This window comes from Candoia aspera, chromosome 7, assembly GCF_035149785.1.
Source record: "Candoia aspera isolate rCanAsp1 chromosome 7, rCanAsp1.hap2, whole genome shotgun sequence".
Taxonomy (NCBI): domain Eukaryota; kingdom Metazoa; phylum Chordata; class Lepidosauria; order Squamata; family Boidae; genus Candoia; species Candoia aspera.
The window spans coordinates 15209856-15233663 of record NC_086159.1 but is presented as its reverse complement, the minus strand read 5'-3'; the positions used below and the strand labels follow the sequence as shown (position 1 = coordinate 15233663).

The 23808-nt window shown below is 42.0% G+C and overlaps 1 protein-coding gene across 1 annotated transcript in view; it reads left to right on the top strand.

Moving 5' to 3' along the window:
• Positions 1-23808, top strand: part of CACNA1C (calcium voltage-gated channel subunit alpha1 C) — a 506884-nt gene that overhangs the window by 433302 nt on the left and 49774 nt on the right. Inside the window, exons 30-31 of the mRNA XM_063309210.1 lie at positions 14948-15031; positions 15597-15680. Coding sequence (XP_063165280.1) covers positions 14948-15031; positions 15597-15680 — 168 coding nt within the window. The remainder of the gene's footprint in view (positions 1-14947; positions 15032-15596; positions 15681-23808) is intronic.

The window sequence follows — 23808 nt, the reverse complement described above, 5'->3', positions numbered from 1 at the left end:
CCACCGGACGACAAAGAGCCGCGGGAGGAGTAGACAGCGAGAAGACCAGGAAGATGAGGCCGGCGCGACGCGGACAAGGAGGGCGAGCCGCACGGCAAGAAGCAGAGGAGGACCGATCGAGGCCAGAGGCACCGCGGACTCCCGGAGCCATGGACGCCCACCCGACCCAACCCGAGCCTCGGCTCCAACCCCAAGGGGAGATGGCGACGGAGGCAACCCGACCACGGGAGGGAGCAACATACCTTCCGAAACCAGCGGAGAACCCCGCGCCCCACATCGCACCCCAGCAACGGCCGTGGAGCGACAGCCCAACGGCGGTAAGCACGGAGGAGGACGATGGAGACACCCAGCAGACGGCGGAGGAAGCGGACCAACGGCCGAGAGAGACTGAACCCCACCGGCAACCCACCCCCGCCGACACACCGACAGAACCGGCCCCAGCGGCGGCGCGGATCGTGGACGAGGAAGCACGAGCTGGTCTCGCGGCCATGCAGACCCAACTGAAGGAACTCCGGACCATGCTTCAGTCGCTCATGCCCCCCGCGCCGCCCAACGACGTCCCTGCACAGGTCCGCACCCCGAGCGAAGCGCCGAACCCCCACGGGCCAAATGAAGGTCAACAGACGGCCCAGGCGGACGACACCACAGGCCGGGAAGCGAGAGGAAGGGCCGCACAAAACGCCCGGGCCCCAAAGGACTTCCCCATCTTCTTTGATGGGAACCCCGCGAAACTGTCGTTCTTTATCACGAACGCCAGGGAGTTCATGGGGAGTCACGGACACTCCTATGACTCCGAAGCGGACAAAATCGCTGCCGTGGCGATCAAATTACAAGACCGGGCGGCGGACTGGTACGTCCAACTGTACGAGTCCAGCTCCCCCGCCCTCGCCAACTTCCCCGCCTTCATCAAGGAGATGAGAAGCTACTTCGAAGACCCACTAGCCAAAGTGAGGGCGAAGAGCGCACTCCAAAGACTTAAACAGGGCACACGCACTGTCCCAGACTACGCCCTCGAGTTCAAAGCCCTCGCGGGGAAGGTCAGCGACTGGTCCGAGACCACCCTGCTGGAAATGTTCAAAAGGGGGCTCAACTGCGACGTACTGCAATGGGCCCTCTACCGCGACAACCCAGAAACTCTACACGGGTGGATCCACCTCGCGGGGAAAGCCGAACACGCGCACCGCACCTTCCTCATGACAACTACGGAAGACATGAACTACACCTGCAAAAAGGTATCCGCACCACACGTGGGGACGGCCGGCCCCACATACCCAAAGAAGAAATTTAATCGGGAGCCCTGCGGGAGGTGTGGAAAACTTGGGCACAAGACGGCGGATTGCTTCGCCAACCGACTGCCGACCAGTGCGCCTAAACCCACCCCGAAAGCTAGCCCCAAACCACCTAACCTGGTGCCGCCCCCTCACCGCCGAATGACCGTAGCCACAGCGACACCAGAGGAAGGCTGGGACGCCTACTGGGGGGAAGAGGACAACGTAGACCCAGACCAGCCGGCGGGAAAAGCTCCCCGCCTGCCCTGAAACGCGTTGCGAGGCAGGCGGTGGGACAGCAGCGCGGACCACCTCGACGGAACGACGAAAGCTCCATGATAATGGCGGCAATTAAACTCTCTGCCGGCAACGGAGCCACCACGGCCGCGGCACTAGTGGACTCGGGGTGCTCAAAAAACCTCATCCACCCCGACTTAGTCGCCAAACTCGACCTCCGCTGCTTCCCCCTCCCCACGCCGCTGGCATTCCACCAGCTGGACGGCTCTACAGCGGGAGGGAAACCAGCTACGATGCAAACCGAGCCGGTCACCCTGCAAATGGGCACTCACACCAAATGCACATCGTTCATCGTCACCCACATCGGACGGCCCATTGCAGTCCTGGGAATGCCATGGCTCGCGACAAACAACCCGCGCATCAACTGGGAGACCCGCACCTTCACATTTGGCGACGGCAAGTATCGGGCACCAGTTCCAGCGGGCAGAACCAACCCCACTGTGGGACGAGCAGAAGCGACTACACAGGACAACGCCGCTACCACAGCAGACCTACCAGAACAATACGCCGACTTCTCCGAGGTCTTCGGAGAGGCGGAAGCTGACCAACTACCCCCCCCACCGCAAGACGGATTGCCGGATCGACCTGCTGCCCGACGTCCCCTTACCTAGACCGAAGATCTACTCGATGACCCTGAAGGAGATGGCAACCCTCCGGGAGTTCATCGATAAAAACCTAGAGAGGGGATTCATAGAGCCAGCATGCTCACCAGTCGGAGCCCCCGTCTTATTCCGGGAGAAGAAAGACGGCACCCTACGGCTCTGCACCGACTACCGGGGCCTAAACGCGGCTTCCCTGTCCAACAAATACCCCTTACCCCTGGTGAAAGACATGCTCGCCCACCTGTCCACGGGCAAAGTCTTTTCCAAATTGGACCTTCGCGAGGCGTACTACCGCATCCGAATCAGGGAGGGGGACGAATGGAAGACTGCGTTCAACTGCCCCCTAGGCGCCTTCCAGTACAAAGTGCTGCCGTTCGGACTCGCGGGGGCCCCCGGGGTGTTTATGCAGCTCATCAATGAGGTACTGCATGAACACCTGTTCAAAGGGGTCCTTGTCTACATAGACAACGTCCTTATCTACACTAAAACGCACAAGGAACATGTGACCCTAGTCAGGCAAGTCCTCGACAAGCTCAGAAGGGCACAGCTCTATGCCAAACCTACAAAGTGCGAATTTCATAAAGCGCGCCTAGACTACCTGGGGTACCGAATCTCCGGAGACGGCATAGAAATGGACCCCACAAAAGTCAAGGCGGTGCTGAACTGGGAACGCCCCCGCAACAGACGCCAACTCCAGAGCTTCCTCGGCTTCGCGAATTTTTACAGGTCATTCGCCCGGGGGTTCGCAGAGATAGCCCTCCCCCTAACGGACCTCCTCAAAACCAAAGGGGTGGGGGACACCCGGCGCGCCAAGAACCCGGGCACAGTATTGAATTGGACTCCCGCGTGCCAGACCGCATTCAACAAGCTGAAAGCGCTGTTCACCACGGAGCCAATCCTCGCGCACCCGGACCCAGAACGGCCGTTCGTGGTCCAAGCCGATGCCTCAGACTTCTCCCTGGGGGCCATCCTACTCCAAAAGGACCCCACGGGACTCCTGAAACCATGCGCCTACCTGTCGAGGAAATTTTCCGAGACAGAAAGGCGATGGCACGTCTGGGAGAAAGAAGCCTTCGCGGTAAAATCGGCGCTAGAAACATGGCGACACCTACTCGAGGGAGCCACCCAACCATTCGAGGTCTGGACCGACCACCGGAACCTCGAGGCCCTCCGAACACCCAGACGCCTTAGCCCAAAACAGGTCCGATGGGCCCAATTCTTCAGCCGCTTTAATTTCCAGCTGAAGTTCATGCCGGGAAAAAAGAACTTCCTGGCCGACGCCCTCTCTCGACTGCCCCAGGACGAAGAACCCGCCCCAGACACCATTGGGACGGTCCTATCCGCCTCGCAACTGGGGATGGCCGTGACCACCCGAAGCGGCGCTCGGAGGCAGCTCGACTCTACGGCGCAGCCGACGGCGGGACAACCTGCGACCAGATGAAGCCAACCGCAACTACCAGGGGGAATACGCACGGACCTCGCCGCCGCCCTCAAAACCGACCCCTGGTTCCTGGCAAACCCCGACAAGGTAACGATGGCACAGGACCTGGCATGGGGGGAAGGCAGAATCTATGTCCCGGACTCGCAACGCCAAGCGATCTTGCATAGGTCACACGACGCCAAGCAAGCAGGACACTTTGGGTTCCTCAAGACCCTACACCTAACAAGGCGTCAATTCTGGTGGCCCGCGCTCAGACGAGACGTGAAAGCATACGTAGCGTCCTGCCCAACGTGCGCTAGGGCCAAACGGGCACCAGGCAAACCCGCGGGGCTATTACAACAGGTGGCAGAACCCTCCCGCCCATGGGAGGAAATCTCTATGGATTTTATAGTGGACCTCCCACCCAGCCAGAAGAAAACGGCCATTTGGGTGGTGAAGGATTACTTCTCGAAACAGGCCCACTTCATCCCCTGCACGTCGGTCCCGTCCGCACAACAACTAGCCAAACTCTTCCTCATCCACGTGTACAGGTTACACAGATGTCCCGCACGTGTGGTGACCGACAGGGGCACACAGTTCACCTCTAAATTCTGGCGGGCCTTCCTAAAGCTGACGGGGACCCAACAGGCCCTATCCACTGCCTGGCACCCCCAGACGGACGGAGCCACAGAGGTCCTCAATGCCACCCTAGAGCAATTCATACGCTCATATACCAACTATCATCAAGACGACTGGGCTGAACTACTCCCGTTCGCCGAAGTCGCATACAACAACGCCGTCCACACGAGCACGGGGAAAACTCCGTTCGAAGTAGTCTCGGGACGCGACTTCGTCCCCATACCGGAGCTACCACAACCCCCGGAACCCCAGGTGGACGCTAGCGACTGGGGACGGAAGATTGCGGAATTGTGGCCAATAATCACGGCAGCGCTGAAGGATGCACAGGCGGCCTACAAAGAGCAGGCCAACAAGCACCGGCGCCAACAACCGACGTTCCAGGCGGGGGATATGGTCTACCTATCCACCAAATTTCTAAAGTCACCCCAACCCTCGAAAAAACTGGGGCCTAAGTACATCGGGCCGTTCCGAGTCACGCAAATAGTGAACCCGGTGGCAATACGCTTGGACCTGCCACACAACCTACGGAGACTCCACCCGGTGTTCCACACCAGCCTCCTGAAACCGGCAACCACCTCTCGATGGCACCCAAGCACGCCACAGCCCTCACCGGTGATGATCGACGGGCAACATCACTTTGACGTAAGGGACATACTCGACTCTCACAGGCAACGGGGAACTTTACACTATTTGGTCAGGTGGAAACACTTCCCCCACCCAGAATGGGTGGCGGCGCACAACGTTAACGCGCCTGACCTGACCCGGGCTTTTCACCGGGCATACCCCGACAAGCCAAAACCAAGGCTAGCAAGCCGTCACCTGCAAAACCCCTCCCCCGCGGGCCCCCCCCGCCTACCGTGCCCCAAGGGAAAGGGCCCCCCCAAGCCCGCGACTTGGGTGGACCTCCCCCCCCGGGACTCACTCCCCCCGCCCCGGGCCCACGAGGCAGTAACAAGCGTTCGCCAGCACCCTCCCCCCGCCCCGGGCCCACGGGGGAGTGGCAAGCAAGTCAACAGGGCATCCTGGGGGCAACGCCCAGGAGCACACATAACAAAGGCGACGCACTTGAATAAAAAAGAAGGGCCCTACCTGGAGCTGATAAGCACCCGACCAGCCACGCCTCTCTCCTCGTCGAACTGAGCCAAACAAACAGGGTGTGGCCGGAGCATGCGCACGCCAGGGCGTGACCTGGGCATGCGCACTAAGGACACACCCTAGGAAGGCACGTGGTAGAGGGCGGAACAAAGGGAGGGGCGAAAAATACTCCGGCGGGAATTTCAAAAAGTTTCTTTTGACAGTTCTCCTGAGGGAAAAAAAAAAAAAAAAACCAGAAAACCGGGGGGGGCACTATTCGGACAGGGGGCAGTATGTCATGAGTGCCATTGAGCTGAAGACATCAGCGCAATGGCACACATGACAATAGCAAGGAAACAGGGGAAGGGGCTCAAGATAAGTAGCCATCAACTCACAAAGACTGAAGGACAAGAAACAATGGCTAAACGGATCGCGAGGCACACCCAAGCTGTTAGCGCTAACGCAACGGAGATCGCCCAGCTGACAGCAATCACCGGAGGAATAGAGAAACCGATGATGGGCGATCCCGGAACGCCAGCGGGGCCTCGCAACCCCTCACCTACCGGCAAGACAACGTGTTGGACAAAGGGGGGGTGACGTAACCGCGAGTGAGGGGGCGCTGACCGGCGCGGGGTATTTAAACCCCGCACCGGCGCGCTCCTGTCACTCTCAGCTTTTTTCCTATACTGTACCTACACTGTGAATAAATCAGAGCCTGTTCCACAGAACCAGTGTCTGAGCATTATTCAGAGGTAGGCAGCGCATGACATTAGTGGATCTCATTTTCCAGGAACACAAAGCACTTCCTCCAGACAGAATTATAGGGCCAGCACAGAAAAAGTAAAAATTCCCATAAAAGACAGAAAAATTGTGAACCATCCTGTGCATTAAAGAAAGACTAGAAAGGAAAGTAGCAATTTTCATTATGGAGACAGGAAGATCTCAATCTGTAGAAAAGCTGAAAGGACCAGATTTCTCTGGTCTTTCAAAATGACCCAGGGTTTGTATATATGCTAGAAAAGGAAAGACCCATGGATAGAGGAAAATATCAGAGAACATAGGATGCATCAAAAATGATATGCTTGGTAGTGAGTGATTCTACTTTTATATATCAGTGAAATTTAGAAATAGCCAAGAGTTATCTGGGAATCTCTCTGAGACCTATATGATGAAAAATTCACCATTTCAAAGGTGCATCTTTTGAGGAAGTTTTGTACTGTAACAAGGGGCCAAGAGATGGAAACCTGCATTTGCATGTAAATGAAATGCTTGAAATGGCCAGGCAATTTGAGAGGCAAGGCCTGAGAATCCAAGGTGAAATGCTAATTGCTTTACTTCTAATTCTTAGCCTATGAAATGGTAGTTCGTTTACTAGAAATGAGAAATATGGGGCAGATCTTTATTAATAATTAACTTTGAATTCTATAATTCTGAAAGAGAGAGTTAGGTATCTCTGAAGACTGTCCATAAGGCTGAGTGCAGAGAGAGCATAGTCTGGCTCATTTGTATATCAAGTGCCCCAAGAAAGACAGACCAAAAAGACCAGCCCACATACATTCCAAAGAGAATGGAATCATTCCAGAACAGCAAAAGGAAGGCAAGAGATAGGATGCAAACTAATAAAATGCAGGAGGAGAGATTAGACTTGTATAATATATGGAAAAAAGGACATTCTGAACAGGAAGAAGCCCAATGAGATTCTCATGCATGTGAAGCAAAAAGGACATAAATTTAACAATAGAAGATGCTACTACATCTTAGACCAGTCTAGCCTCTTGTCAGTGAAGTATATGACTCAGAAAGGATATCAAATAAAGTTTAAAAGAAACTATAGCTATATAATTCAATATGATGAATTACTTTGAACTATATTCTTTAACAATATGAATTTTTTGACATGGATTTTGAAGACAATGAACCTAGAGCAGCAACAGAGAGTAAGCACAACAACTATTTAAATCTCTGGCACAGAAGCTTGGAACATAAATGGGAGAATTTAGCCAAATGCCTGATAATATGACCATGTGTAAATCAATCACAGCAACCCTGCTGTTTGATGAGAAGATACAAGACCATGTTTCTCCAAAAGAAGAGAAAAAGAGACTGGGGTTTATTCACAGCAATACTTGTGGACCAGTACAAATATACTAGGTAGAAAATTTTATTTATTTTATTTTATTTTATTTATTTTATATATATATATCAACTTCTAGAGATGACTATTCAAGATTTACTGAGCAAGTGAGAGGAGCCAAGAATTAGAGAAATTCAAAGAAATGTGGCTTAGGAGAAAGCCTCAGGTACTGTGCACAGATAATGTGGGATGAATATAAAGCAGTGACAAGGGATTATACACCAGACAACATAGAATGATATGACAAAGAAGAAAAACATGTTTTCTGACTGAGATGAGATGCATGCTGCAGTATGCCATACTGGGGAGAAGCAATCAGCACTTCCACCATTGCAAAAGAGGTTCCCAAGTAGGGTCACAAATGCAACCCCCGATCCTATGTGCTATGACATGGAAGGAAGCCCAGCCTAGGGCACAAGACAGTGTTAGTTTAAGGTTTAAGCTTGTATGTCAAAAGACAAGAGGATCAAACTGAATTGCAGATGTAAGAGAGAAATCATGGTTGGATACTCAAAATACTGCAAGGTATACAGAATCCTAGAATCTGCTATACAACCTGTCAAGATGTATAGTGTTATTGATTTTGATGAGGAGAAAAATATAATTTAGAGGTGTCAGAACTTGTTCCCCATATCTAGTTAAGCAGTGAGCCAAGACTACAGGCCTCAAAGAAAGTCTTTAAAAGCTCATGGCAGAGCAGGTAGGGGAAAATGAGGTGCCACGGTCAGATGCACAGAGAGATCCAACAAAGGCACTCCACCCTAAAGGCTTTTCTATGTTTCTCAGAAGAAGCATGTAACAGAGCCCTGCACATTGAAAGACATCAAGGAAATGTCAGCCACTGAGTCAAAGAAAAAGGGAAAGGCTACAGAACAAGAAATTGAATCTCTTCACAATAATAACACATGAAAACTTGTCAAGACACCCACAGGAAAGAAAACAGATGGGTCTTCAAAGCCAATGCAAAACAGAAGGGGATGTCCAGCACCATAAGGCCCAACTGGTGTGTAAACAATGCACACCAAGTATGCCAAGGATTATGATGAAACTTTTGCACCAATAATCAAATATATTTCTATAAAGTGATAGAATTCTCTGACCCCAGGAATAAAAATGGATGTTTCCAAAATATTACAGAACAAGAACAAAGAGATTTTTTTTATTAAGTGACTGGCACTCTCCCCATTAATTTAAGCCTGTATTAATCTTTAAGAAGATTAAAGATGACAGGGAGGCTTCACCTTTACATTTTCACTGATAAGTGGGGCCCAAGATACACAGTGGCTAGAATTAAATCTAGTTGCCACACATACAACTATTGCTTCCAATTAAAACTTTTTCTGACATAAGCATAAAATGCATAGGATCAAGATATTCAGATAACTTATTTGGGGAATAACAAAAATGTACCAAATTCTAATATTTTTTAGTTGGGGTGTTTTACATTCCAAAATTAAAATGTTAAATAAAATGCAAATGAAGTAAAATACAAATTTAAGTGTTAACACCACAGAATATAAACAAAAAAGATAGTGTATTTTTTAGAACTGTGGCTTGGCTAGAGTAAGGAAATTGACTGACAGGCATCTCAGACTTTTGATTATTTTATTTATTTATTTATTTATTTTATTTTCTATCCTGCCTTTATTATTTTTATAAACAACTCAAGGCAGCAAACATACCTAATACTCTTTCCTCCTCCTATTTTCCCCACAACAACAACCCTATGAGGTGAGCTGGGCTGAGAGAGAGTGACTGGCCCAAGGTCACCCAGCTGGCTTAGGCACCCATGCCTAAGGCAGGACTAGAACTCACCGTCTCCTGGTTTCTAGCTCATTGCCTTAACCACTAGACCAAACTTTAGTCTGCCTGGGGCTATAAAAATAGGCAGCAAGGTTTGATTGAGAAAGATCAGCTTTAAGACTAGAAGAATAGCCTTGCTGGATCATATCAAGGCCCATCTTAGTCCAGTGTTTTGTTTGTCACAGTGGCCAACCAGATACTACAACCTGTTCACTCTCCCCATCATCCTGATGCATACAAGACAGCAGTTTTCTCTTACTCATGGTAGGAGAGAAAAACCATCTTGATCAAGATTGCTGGGGTTGAGAAGAAAAACTTTAATTCAGTTCCTACTGAAATAGTCCTAATGCCAATAGTCATTTCCAACTGCTAATTGCACTGCAGTTTGTTCATATTAGTTGACTGCTGATCACCTGGATCAGTGGGACTGGTGAGAGGAGGATCAAAACAGGAAAGATGTTGTGGCATCGTGATCAAAGCACCACCCCATTTTTACATAGGTCAACTGCTGTTTTGATTCTACCCCACCCTGTGGACACTGATGAACTGGATGTGAGGAAGGAGTAATCAGGGCTTTATTGGGGTACTGCAAGCTGCAGCCAAAAGTCACAGGTGGTTGGTACTATTGATTCTAAAATGTGCTGTAGAGTATACAAAGAATTCCTTGGTACTGAGCCAACAAAGGGATGCTGAAGGATGCTAGATGGGAGCTTCTTTGTTTAACAAGTTTTGTTGCCTGCTGACATAAGCAACAAACAGACATGGCTGTATAACCCTGTGGCTATACAGACAGGTTCATGAAATACTTCATGAAAACATATAGGACTAGAACAAAATGAGGTAATTTGCCCTCCTCCCTACTCCATTCTCTCTATCTGGCATGAAAGACCAAGGAAAAGTTTAGTATATGAAAGATAACCTGACAGTAGGCAAGGAAACCAAGAGCTGGTTTGACGGGTGCCCTCTGAATGCCCTCTGCTTTTTTCCTTGCACAAGTGAGATTCCATCCCACCCACCTACTGCATATGTATGATGGCTGCTTTCATTAATTAACTGATTATGAATTGATTTTTCATAATCAATTAAAGTCAGTACTAAGTACTATATTTAACAGTGAAGCAAAACTATTATTTGTGAGAAAAAAATATCTAGCCTCCTGTCCTCCTCCCTTAAAAGATTTCAGGGTATTCTGTGACATAAAGAAATTCCCACTTGAGGTCTGGGAACTCTTCTGGACTTTTAAACAGAACGATAACCTAGCTGTACCTCTGACAAGAAAGCAAGAGGACTCCCATTGGGCAGGAGATTAACTGTTGCACTCTAACCATTTCAGTTGCAAAAATAAACAATGCCATCAATTTGCTTTTGGTTTAAACCCTCCCTAGTTTTCCTCTTGGGAGAAGAACTCGCAACAAATTTTCTGATGGGAAAATGCCTCCTTCTTCCTAAACTGAAGAACCCTTCCTTCAATAAGTTTTTCCCTTTCTAAAGCTCGCATGCAGCAACAAATCACATGGCTTAGGAAACAGTTTCCAGGCACTTGCCTTTCAGTCTGTCTTGGTGACTGTTGATGGCAATTTGTCATCTACAAAACAAACCAGACATACTTAAAAAGAAATTTCTTTTAAAGAACTTATTTTTCTACAGGTAAGATAGTAAAGAAAGAAATAGAATAGTAGAGTGTTGCAAAATCTAGAGGGCTATGTTATTTATTTGACCTATAGTGATTATAAAAACACCATCCCAAGACAGGCTTAGAGATTTTTATTTTTATTTTTTTTAATCCAGACATTCTGGAAATTTAGGTGGAGAGCTGAGTTCAGGACTGAGTAAACCAGGGTTTGGCAACCTGAGGTCCCAGGGCTCCATTTGGGCTTCAAATCCTATTTGGGGAGTTTTCAGAACTACCATTCAACATAGTTGCTAAAACTAACATAGTTTCTAGCCACTTTGAAGTAAAAAACATTAAAACAAAATAAAGTGTACTGTAAGTCCTAAAATAACCTTAGTAAACTTAAAAAAGCAAAACAAAAAACCTCCCCAAACCCAAAGAAAATTCAGTTGAAAACCCTGACTCCCCTTAACCCAGCCAGCCAAAAACATTATACAACCCCTGTCATTAAAGGTTTGCCTGCCCCTATTCCTAAATATTCCTATTTTCAGTCAAAAGTAAATTAGAATATTTTTAATTATTTCAGTTTATTCATATTTAATGATTTCTCTCAGACTATACAATGGTACTATAGTAAAGCTGAAGCTAAAAGAGAGAAAGCTTCACAACACTGAACTATTATTTGGTTATTCCTGTGTAAGCATAGAATATTGTAGCTCTGTGAAGTAACTAGCATGGGAGATGCTGGTTTGAGAAAAGAGCTTAAGTTCTGCTATGTAAACCATGTTCTGCCCTGAGTTTTAAGCCTATATTTTAATGGAGCAGAATTTTACTATAGTGGATTCATTTAAAACTTCATGCATTTACTTCAGTTAATGATTGAGCCAAAATACTGTTGGCAATCTTAGTTGGTAATGCAAAGAAAATCTAGCAAATCCCCTTTGAATCACAAGATCTGCTCTATTCTAAATTCTAAATTTAGTTAGTTTTTAATTATACTTTTTTATTATAAAGCTTTGTTTTGTAAAATAATAATATTCCAATAATGATTGGAGGCAAACAAAGCATCTCTCCCTAGCCAACTGCCAAGGACTGAGAAGATTAAAAGGCATAATATGGATGGCCATGAATTTTAAAGCATTCAGTGGGAACAGAAGCACCATCTAACACCATATTAAAGCTATTTTAGAAATCCTTCTTCCTTTATCTAAGTATAAATAGTTATTTATTTGGTACAACAACACCGACTTCTTTCTTGCCATCACTGTATGATAACCCTGATCCAGCATCAATAGCTTGATAAGTATACAAATATTTTTCCTAGCAGCAGATTAATTTTCTAATTTCTTAAAAACCAGTAAATCAATAAATTAATTAGACCGGATTACAATCAGTTCCAAGGCCAGTAAATTTTATTCCTATGAGGAACATTGTGGTTTATCGGTCACATTGGTGCATGTGTGGCAATATTAATTTCAAGTTTTGTTTTGGGGCAGAAATAAGAATATATATAATTATATTATATATGTAATAAATTTGTGTTTTTCATAAGTCACACCAAAATGTACACAATAACGATTGTAGCCATGGCAAACTATTTCGTATTTTACTGGATACAGCATATAAAGTTGTAAAATATTACAAAACTGTTTTGACAGGAGATCATGGTGGGCCACAAACTGAATGTGTACCAGAAACAATGACCATTCTGGTGTGCTTTATTTTTTTCCTGACTGTAAAAAAATGCAGTTGATGTATAGCTTGGGAGACAAACTAGATACATCTGTCATGCATATTGCTGCTGCATTTAATCACAAAGTGCTAGAATTGAGAGAGAAGGATCAGGGAATCCAGACTGAGACAAAGACACAAGGGAAGTGGTAGTTAAACTTTCATCTTTTGTTGCAGTCCCATCTGAAATTTCATGTCCATTGAATCTGCTTTTCACAATGGGAGCTTTTTACTTACTGGAATAGTGTGAATAGGGGCATAGAATTACTGTAACTGTCCTGATCTCAATCTGGATTCCTGACACCCAATGGATATTTGTTTTTAAAATAAAACAAGACATTTGTTTTAAATCACATGTAATTAAGCCCTTAAGAATCATTTGAAATATACTAGAAAGACTGAAAAGAATGTATTACACTCATGGTTTAGCGTCTGGTAATGTGACTAGCCACTCGGATTTCACTGAAACAGGTTCTGTTGAGTTTCCCAAACTTTCATCTGTTCAGAGGGCATGAATATCTTGTTTGCATTCAATGTTTGTACTATGTTATTAATCAAAATCTCTGTGCCTTTTAATCTCCATTTTTTTCCTTGCCCTTGATGTAAATGTTTAATTACACATTTATTCCAGGTTGATCTAGTTCCTAGAGATGCTGGAGACCATTGTGGCACTAATTTTAACATTTTACTCTAAATTTATAGGCAGAATATTGAATGATATATCCTCCACAACTGATGCTTTCTTCCCTTCCCAATGCACTCAACTGTCTGATTGTGGGATAACAAATGGAAAATTAGCCCTCCATACTTTAAGTGTTGGGTTCAAACTAGCCTATGTTTCAAGGTTTGCCTGGAAATTTCCCTTGCGTATTTTTCAGAAATGCTTTTTACTTCCTTCTAACTTCACACTCTCTTTTACTTTCTCCCCACAAGACTCTTAACAGTTCCTTCAACTGTTGTTAAGTAAAATTTAGAAAGGTTTTCAGTCCAGAGAGATTTAGTTAGATTGGACATCCAAAAACAGAATCTTGATCATGATCTAGCCTAGTTGTGAATTGTAACTGCTTTCCTCTAACATTTCTAAACCTGGTCTTTTGCCAGTGTAGAACTAATTACTTTTCCCATTCCCCCCCCCCCAACTTTTTTCTTTAAAAAATCCTGGGAATTCAGGTTCACATTTCACCCATGACCTGTAGTTTCCTGTACTAAGAACAACATCTCCAGTGCCACTTGAGTTTGGTTTCTTTGAAAACTGATCACAGCTGGAGAAACAGGGAAATTAGCACAAAATGGTAAACAACCAGAAACCGACATATACATTCATCAGTGCGATAAAAATGGGAAGATGATTTTAGAATATGGATGTGTAAGAAAGAATTTTTGCAAATCTTGCAAAAATATCTGAAATACTTAGAAATGTACCCAAGTATTTAATTTAAAGACAGAGCAAATCCCACCCCAGGACCCATAAGATTCCAATCTTTCATTTAAGTCCTACCTTACACCAATTTATTTTTAATATTAGAGCTGACCTAATGCTACAGTAATGGATAAGTTAAATACACACTATAGTATTTGGTTGAAAGACGGCAGTTGTTATTGTCTGTATAAAAGGGGAAACCTGAGTTCAGTAGGCCTTTAAACCATGTAAGCTGTCAACGAAGATCCCCTTCTTCATAATCATATAGGTCCTTTTCTACTCAATCCTCCTCTGTCTTCAGGATATTCCAGAGACAACTGATTTATGTCAGTTATAGTTTAATTGAATCTAAGCATAGTGCCACCAGCAGTCATTATGAGGTTCCTATCCTCAGAATAAAGAACGCTCTGCTTTAAAGCTAGACATCGTTTTAGAGTTTACAGCTGTGGGAACAATTTGTTTCCTGCAAATGCTACTCTCCAATGAACTGCCCACAAATCAATCTTGTAACACTTAAAAAGAGCAAAAAACAAAACTAAACTAAAGGAAGGACTCCTTCTTATTAGTCAGAATTAGCCTAACCCAGTGTTTCTCAACCTTGGCAACTTTAAGATGTGTGGACTTCAACTCCCAATATGCTGGCTGGGGAATTCTGGGAGTTGAAGTCCACACATCTTAAAGTTGCCAAGGTTGAGAAACACCAGTCTAACCCCAACTTGCATTCCCACAGGTCGTGCTTACATAAACACTTGATCCCTTTGGTTCCAATGGGATTACATGTTTGAGTAATGCCAACTTTTGTACATATAGGGAAACACCTGGTCCTAGCTGCTCTTCTACAGCCCCTGGCGTTATCAGGGCAGTGATTCTAATGCCAATTCTGAACTGTTTCTGTCTGTCTAACATTCCTTTTTAATCCCCATCCTGCCTGCCCCTCCCTTATGTAGGGTTACTTTAGTGATCCTTGGAATATTTTTGACTTCCTCATCGTAATTGGCAGCATTATAGACGTCATTCTCAGTGAAACTAATGTGAGTATAACTCTACCCTCCCTAGGATGCCACCAAATCCTCCTCCTCTTCTTCTTTACTTGTTACCTTCTCTTTTTTTTCTGGTTTATGTTTTCTTCCCTGTAGTCATGCTTTTATTGACCTTGCCGTCGTCCTTCTCCCAGGGGGGAAAAAGGAGGAGGTTTGAAGACCTCCTCTCTTTTCACCGGTCACAACCGTGACCGGTGAAAGTGCACAGAGATTGGGGTGTCTGTGCTTTTTTCCCTCCCCAAAAGATGAAACAAAACAAAACCAGACATGTTTGAGTGTAACTTTCTAACTAACCAGGCTTTTTATTGCTACCCTCCATCATGTTACAGAGGTATGAGCAACCAGTACTGTAGAGTGGTAAGAGAGTTTTTACTATGCCCACATAACCTCTTTCTTTCCTTATTTTTTCTCTTCTCTCCCTCTTTCATGCTTTATTTATTTTGATTTTTCTTTGGGTTTTTTATACCCTTTTTCCTTCTCTCTCCTCTTTGTTTTCTTTTTTTCTTTCTTTCTTTCTTTCTCTTCTTCTTCTTTTTGGTTTCCCTGACACATGCAGCACTATTTCTGTGATGCATGGAATACATTTGACGCCTTGATTGTTGTGGGTAGCATTGTTGATATAGCAATCACCGAGGTGACCGTAAGTAGCTGGCGTCTGTCCATGAATGTGCCTGCTCTTAATATTCATTTGTCTCTTCTGGGTTTTTTAATCTCTTCTTTTTTATTCTCTTCCCTTCTTTCTCCCTCCCTTTTTATTTAAAGTTTTTTTTTAAGGATTGCTTATTTTGTTCTATTTTTTTTATGCTTGTTTCTTTATGTTTTAGAACAACTTTGAGGATTTTCTGACTGTTGCATTGTTTTCTTTCCCCCATAATCAGCCTGGCATGAATAAAAACTGTATAGTAGAAAAATCAATGAAAAGTTTGTGGAGTGAATGCGCAATGAGCAAGTTTCTGTCCTAGGAAGTTGTAGAAATAGTCACCACTGATTTTCCAAAACTATGTTAAATTTCCCAGGGCACTGAAATACTTGCCACTTCACAGAGAATTATAGGGCAACTCTTTCGAGGTGGAATAGTGGGAACCAGATATGGAAAAAAAAATTACCAAGACTTTTATTTTCTCAAGTTCTTTTCTTCAATCTTAAATCCACAAAACCTCACAACTAAGCTAACTTTCTATAATACATTTTATGCACTAAATACAATCATATTATTTGTCATCCAATTATATATGAAAAAAAAAATTTCATGGGAGGAGGAATTACTCCAAATCTTACAAAGACCATTAGATCCAGTTTAATTCTGGCTAAGGTAATATTTGCAAAAGTTATCCATGTGACTTGTTCATTATTTGGCATTGCTTCAATATGGATACCTATAGAGATCCTGAGAAACTTCAGCTATAGTGATGAAATGGATATAATTCATCATCATAAACAGAAGGAATTATGTTTGGCAGAATCCATTATTTTATTATAACACACCAATAATATTTACAATTTCCATTCTACATAAAATTCTGATGTGGAACTAAGATCAAATAAATTAGATTCATCACACATATGTTCCATTCCCCATAGGACAGCCACATTATTTAGCAGGGAAGATATGTGAAATGGGAGATTGATTGGTTGTGCAGGTATTGACAGCCCACCCAAATCAACAGACTCTGGGCAGGTTACATGTTAATATATAAAAAAGCAACCATAAGAATAAATTGAATTATTTTTAAAAAGTAGCAATACAATATACAATGAAACAAATAATAAATGGATCCTCCCCCAAGATAGACTCCAGTAATCCTAACTAGGTTTGAAGGCCCAGTAAAATAAAAGTGTCTTTAAAGAACTTCTAAAAAAAATGAGGGAAGGAGTTTATGGATCTCTGGGAGTATTGAGTGTGTTTTCTAAATATTAGTACAGTACACTAATACTGATATTTAATTAATGTTGGTTAAATATAGGACAGCAGAGATTGATCAAGTTAAACAGTCATTTATAGAGCCGAAAAGCTGACTAGGGCTATCCTTCTTCCCCTCACCAAGTATCTTTGAAGTGTTACAGATGACATTGATATTGGTTCCACTTTACCTCTAAAGAATACCCTTCTACTATACAGGCCCTAAGAATTTTGCATATGTCTTTTTATTACCTGGCATGTTTGAAGTTTCTCTTTTAATCTTTGCTTTAATTCTAACATTTGTTATTAAGTAATTCATTTTGAATTTCTTTTATTTTTTTTTTGCACAATATCTGATGCACCGATAATTTGCCATCAATTAAAGATGGAGTTTGTTCTGAAATGTTTGAAATCATATTGCACATAATCCTATAGAATAAGAGAATGGATGGTCCTTTATATCAATTTGTACCTTCAGAAATAACCTTGCTCTGTGGCAACCCACCCAGCCACCCAACAAATAGGCACTGTTTTTTGCAGATCAAATTGAAAAGTTTCCCTCCTCACATATCAATTGCATCATTCCTTTGTTCTTCCTACCATGAAAGTTTGCTTTGCTCATGGTTTGTGAGCCTGAACAAATCTGTCTTGTGTGCCTGTATGCTGGCTTGCTCTGCACAAACTGGAATGGTGGGTGGAGGGAAGAAGAAAAGGAAAATTTCTATATGGCCTACACAATACTAGATTTTAACTTGATTCCAAAGTCAGATATCATATGATAGCATATAGCCTATACTAACAGAATAAATTAGTCTGTGACAGATCTCCAAAAATTGTTGCAAAGAGTAACAGATTTTTATAAAATGAGCCTTTCTTGGCATTAATTACTTTGTCATGAAAGGTGATGGATGCATTAGATAGGAACGCTACGTGAAGTCCATCTGGGACTTTGCCATGCAGCTCCAATTGGATTGGGAAGCATTTAATCACCAGAGAAGTGGAAGGCAAGGGTAGAAGAGTCAGTTATGTGATCAGTGAATGTATGTGACGGTGTGTGTGCACACGTGTGTATGTGCATGTGTGTGCACGTGTGCATGCATTAAAGCATTTTTCAGCCAAACATAAATTTCACTATAGCGGAAGATAGTGTTTCTTAAAGTTTTCAGGACCATAGAAAAACATTTTTAAATAAGCTGCATCTTTGACATTTTATCTTTAAAAAAGAGGGAATGAATAAACATGCTTCAAAATCTATTTTTAAAAAATTCCTTTACAGCAATTACAAATCTTAATGGGATATATGAGCTTATATTTCACAGCATATTATATCAAGTGATAAAGTGACATTTTTTAAAGAATTGTAAAATCAGTGTCACCTTCAGCCTATTTCAATATTTGGACATATTTAAAGTACTGAAAATTATCTTTCAAAAAATATATATTGAAGGAAAATGGTTGTCAGAGTCTTTTAAATCTTATATTCTATGGTAACTTATTAAGTCATTAGTCATTTCTTTCCAAATAGTTTCAGTGTGATGCCTGAGAAGAAAACTGTCAACTTTTCTTCTTTATTCATGAACAGAGAACTTTTATGACTAGTGAAACTGAATGGATCCAAACGCCATAAAATACTTCGCTTGGATTTGGGGACTAGTTATGGAACACCTTCAAGTTATTCGGGATACACTGGTGTTCCATCTAATGTATTTTAAGAAATATTGCTGTATGAAGATCAGAAAAGCTACAGTAAATCTGAGAAAGTTAAAAACAGTGCTTTCAGGAAGAGTATAAAGAGGGAATATTTATGAATATCTGGTCCTGAAATAGTGGAAAGAATGTCCAGAAACAGAGGAATAAGCCCACGGTTAGCCTTCAATTCATCATAAAACTTAGATTATTTCTCTCATCTCAAACTGAGTTATTCACTGAATCTTATATGGAGATCTGGCCATAGCTTTTCTTATTTTTGCCATATAAGTGCAGAACTATACTTGATTCATAGAATATAAAAATACGAAAACAAAGCCAGGTAAGGAATGCAGCTTTCCATCTGCTTCACGGTTCCAGTTTGTATATGTTTCTCTGATTTCCCATTGATTCCCAATTAACTTCCAATGGCACCAGTAAAAAAACATGAACAAAACATGTAAAGATAGTTCTAAAATAATTATATCTTTCAGAACCTTCAACATGAAATCTAAAACTAGAATATATCAAGACAGTTGTAGGACCTTTGAAACATTGCAGATCAAAACCACAGAAAATTATAAAAACTGATGACAAGGAATTATTGTACACTAATGACAGTTTGCTACCAAGTGATCTAGTAGAAAGATTTTGATGAGACTGGGAATAAGCAGACAAATGAACGAAACAGCTGTCCAGAGCATCAATGTTCCAAAAAATGGATTGGATTGAATTAAGATCCAGATGTGAGAATGCCTAGGATCTCCCTGATGGAAAATGGGAGACACGTGCAACAGATAAGGATTTTCCAGCATTAGAAAGTTGCTTACAATACTAACGTGCTCTATTTTTCCATAGAAATAATAGATCAATTCCTGAAAGTACTCAGTTCACTTTTAAGGAAACTTTCTATATAATTCATAAATACCTTTTCATATACCAGCCTTCCCCAACCTGTTGCCCTCTAACTGTTGGACTATAATTTCTAGCTGTTATGGCATGCAGTCTTGATCATTTTCCTCCTGTAAATACATCCACTGTGAAAAATTTCCCAGTGTTGTAATCTCCATTTTTAATAATTGGAAGTATATCTGCCCCACCCCCACCACAACACACAGACATATCCTTGACTGTGCTATAGTTCCACTGTTGGATCTGCAAGGCATGCTAATGAAGCCATTAATACTCCATTCAGACCTGCATCTGGAGCAATGCCTTTTGGAAACCTTTCTAACAGAGTGTTCTTGGAAAATGTGCACTTTTCTTTGTTATCCTTCAACAGCTGCATTGCACATCTTCCCCCAAGTAAAACCTATTAATTGACTATGCTTAGCAAAAAAGGTACTTATAGCTAGGAATGTTTGAATTAGTATTCTTTGCAAATTCTGCTATAACATGCTCCAGTCTGCATCTCCCAAACTAACATGCAGATTGCAATACTTGTATTTCAGATTTTCAGTGTCCTAAATTATGCAACATAGATTTTGGCTCAAAACAGGACTAAAATTCATTTGTGTATTTTAGGTTAAAATATCTTTAGAATGCATAATTTGAAATAAATAGTCTTTTAAATTCATATTGTGTGAAATCACACTTTTCAGTATGGACTTCAGTATGAATGTTTATTCAGATTTCTTTGAATATAGATTAAAATGAATATAGGACAAAACAAACTTATAAATTTGCAAAACTGAAAAAGAACAAATATAAATTAATCCACCCGAATCTTATGTGAAATCAGCCTGTGGCACTGCTGCTCGTTTAGGTAAAAATTAGGCCATTAAAAATACAGCATTGAAAAAAAAAAAGTTTAGAAGAGATTTGAGAAACCCCAGAATTTTCTTCATGAAACGCAGAATTTCCTAATTATTAAAAGAACTTGACAATCTGTATTTGTGATGTACTGAGAAGATTTCAGTCTATAGTATATAACAGATTATGTACAGTACTTGTATGTGTGAGTGATTCTGCAAATATATTTTATCGCAATTCGATAGGGTTAGAATTTAATTTAGTGTATGTATGTGTGTGAAATGAGAATGTCTGTATTTCTTTATCTGTTTAGTTCCTGTTTATTTGTTTTACTTTTCAGGATATTTCCGTAGTCAAATCATTTAACAGTCACACATTTGTCTGTATATCTGAGTGCAGGTGTATCCCTTAGGACTTGTGCACACATTAAATTTACTCCTTGTTAAACTGCTTTGCTTACCTTTAGAGAGCAGCATGCTAGCTCTAAGCTGAGCTAAGAGCTAATTCACTAGAGGTAAGTGAGACTTCCTTGGGGAAGCTAGTTTCCACAGGACAGGTGACATCCACTTTGGGTAGACAATGTGTGCACAAGCCTTAAAAGCATAAGTGAGCTTGTATGTGGATGCAATTGTAATTGCCTAAGTGCCTAACGTTCTTGGCATGTGTAATTCTCTTGCATTGGAGTGGGCATGCATGTTCTGCATGTGCATGTTTACTAGCATGAATCTAAGTTATGAACACATGAAACTACTCTTTAGGCTACATTCATTTCGAATGGACTGTATTGTTGCAAACTTCCACTGAAATCACTGCATTGTCACAAGAACAAATCCAGTATTAGTTATCTGCCATTTTTTAGGTGTAGGTCTTTGTGTAGGGTAGCAATCACTACAGGATGCATCTTCTCAGTTACACGTTTCAACAGTAACAGAAACCAAATTTTACCAAATAAGAAGCCATGGTAGTTTCTAGTAAGTTGAGATGTTTACAGGCTTGTTGCCTTCCTTCCAAGGTCCTGAATACAAGATTTAAATCACAGCCTATGCAGCTTTGCTTGAAAGTAGGTAGTGCTGATGTTACTTCTCAAAAAGGGTGCACAAATTCACATGCTTAGATTCCTAATGTTTAGATACTCCTTGATTTTTTTTAGTCTTTGATTTATTGGTTTCATTTTATTTTCTTGCACCTGACTGTATCCAGAATCAGCTAAATCTCTTCATTCCTATTCATTGTTGCTGAATGCTTGTAATTATGATTTCACTGACTGAAAGACAGGATGCATAAGAACAGCTAGTACAGAAAAAATGTCCTCAGATACGTGGGACCTTTGTATGAGAAAATACAAAACAAAATAAACATGTAACTAGGCATTGCCATTTTTGAAAAATTAGAGGGATATATGTCTGCCTGGCTGCCTGGCTATGCATTCATTGCTGGATAATGCCCAGAATGTGCTTTGTTATAGGTTGTTGTCCTCCTCTTCTGAGAATTGAGCAGTAAAAGACTAGCTTCCATGCTGTCTAAATTGTGTTATGCTCTTTGCTTGTTAACAATGATGCTTCTTTAGTTGCACAAATGTACAACCCATTGAATGGAAGCATGCATTTGAGTGAGAGGGCAGAACCAACTCTGACCTAGCCATGAAGTTATCCAATGGGCTTCTTCCCCACAACAGGAGTGGTTGAAAACCACTGACCAGTAATTTGCTTTTAACTGTCATCTGAAGGCAGTATGATGGCTTACTTCTATTCAGTAGAAGCTCTCATGCTGCATTCATGACCATGCTGTGTCATCCAAATGCAATCACTGATAAAAAGGACTTGCTAAGTGTAACAATGAATAATATATCCAAAACAATAAACTGACTGAAATCTTTAACTTATTTCACTTCAGTCTCCTACTTTGTGAGAAATGATGGTGAATGGGAGTTTCTCTATTTTTTTCTGGGAAGCTACCTTATTTGGGAGAACTGACTATTATGTTTCATGAACTTAGGAACAAAGATTTTTATTCTTTGAAATGCAACCTCCAAGTAACAATAATGTAAAATTTGAAAGATGTAACTTGGAATATTGAAAGGGGTTTGATTGCAGGTACTGAGAACAGCTTTCTCTATTGATACATAATTGATAGTATTTATGGATTCTTAGTTCATAACTTAATAACTCCTCCCTCTGAGTAATAGAAGAGGCTTGTTAATCTATATGGGGATCTTTTATATATCTTTTCTACCATTATGAAATAGGAAAACAGAACTAAGAGAATAGAAAAAAAAAAAAAACACATAACACCCCCAGAATTCAAATTTAAGAACCTATTCAATGAACTCTAATATTTTGTTATTCTTCTTCCTTATTTTCCATTATGTTATTTTTAGAGCACTGTATACTTACATGCTTGAATATCTATAGCAAAACAGGTGCCCTTATCTTAATTGAATAGAGCAGATGTTCTCCATCAGGCACATATAAAAGAGCTGTTTATATGTGCTGAGATTGTATATCCTTATATTTGCAAAAGTATGGACGTTCTGTGAAAGGCGAGTAAGGTTTTTCTACTCCTGCATGGCTAGCAATGTTTGTCAATGCATCTGTGTAGCTTTCCTTAGCTTGAAAAATATATTTCACATATATGATTGCATTTAAGAAGGATATACAAGCTTTGAGCGTATCAGTCCTAATCTCATGCCATGTTTTACCTTCAAGTGTTTGCATGTAATAAGTGTGCTTGTATGCTGAAAGGAGTAACAGAAGGTATACAATGTGTTATTCCTAATCCTAAATTTCAGTGTTTCATGGATTATTTTTAGGGCCTGATCCTAGCCACTAGTAGTGTAAAAGAAGTTTATCCCTTGCTTGAATGGAATGACTGTACTGAAATGATTATAAGGGAATGACAGCAAGAGATGAGGATGTAGCTGTCCCTAGATTTTTAGGCATTCTCACATTGCTTTCTAACAAGCCTATTAATGCTTTACTGAAGCCATTTTTTTTTTTTAAATGCTCATTTTCTGTTCCTGGGGAAATCAAATTGATATACTGCCAAAAAATAAAGTTGCTTTCTGAATTATTTTAAAGCGTCAGCAAATTAATTTGGTGGCTGTGATTTGCTGCCACATCAGAAAATCAGAATCTTCTCCATGCCCTGTGTTCTGATTGGTCTCATCCCTGAGAACCCATTCCAATGGAGAAGATAATGTTACCTAGCCCATTCACGGGTACAGCTGCAGATTTCTACCTGTGATTCCTGTAATGGCAGAATGCAAAACAGATTATTGCTATGAGCTTGAACACGCCAAGAAGCAGCTATATAAACATTCCAAGTAGCTTTCAAAAAACGTCCGTAGAAACGATTGAGGTATATTACCAACAGTTTTTGAGGGGTTTCTGAAAAGATTCTAGTCAGAAGCAAACACAATTTTTAAAAACCT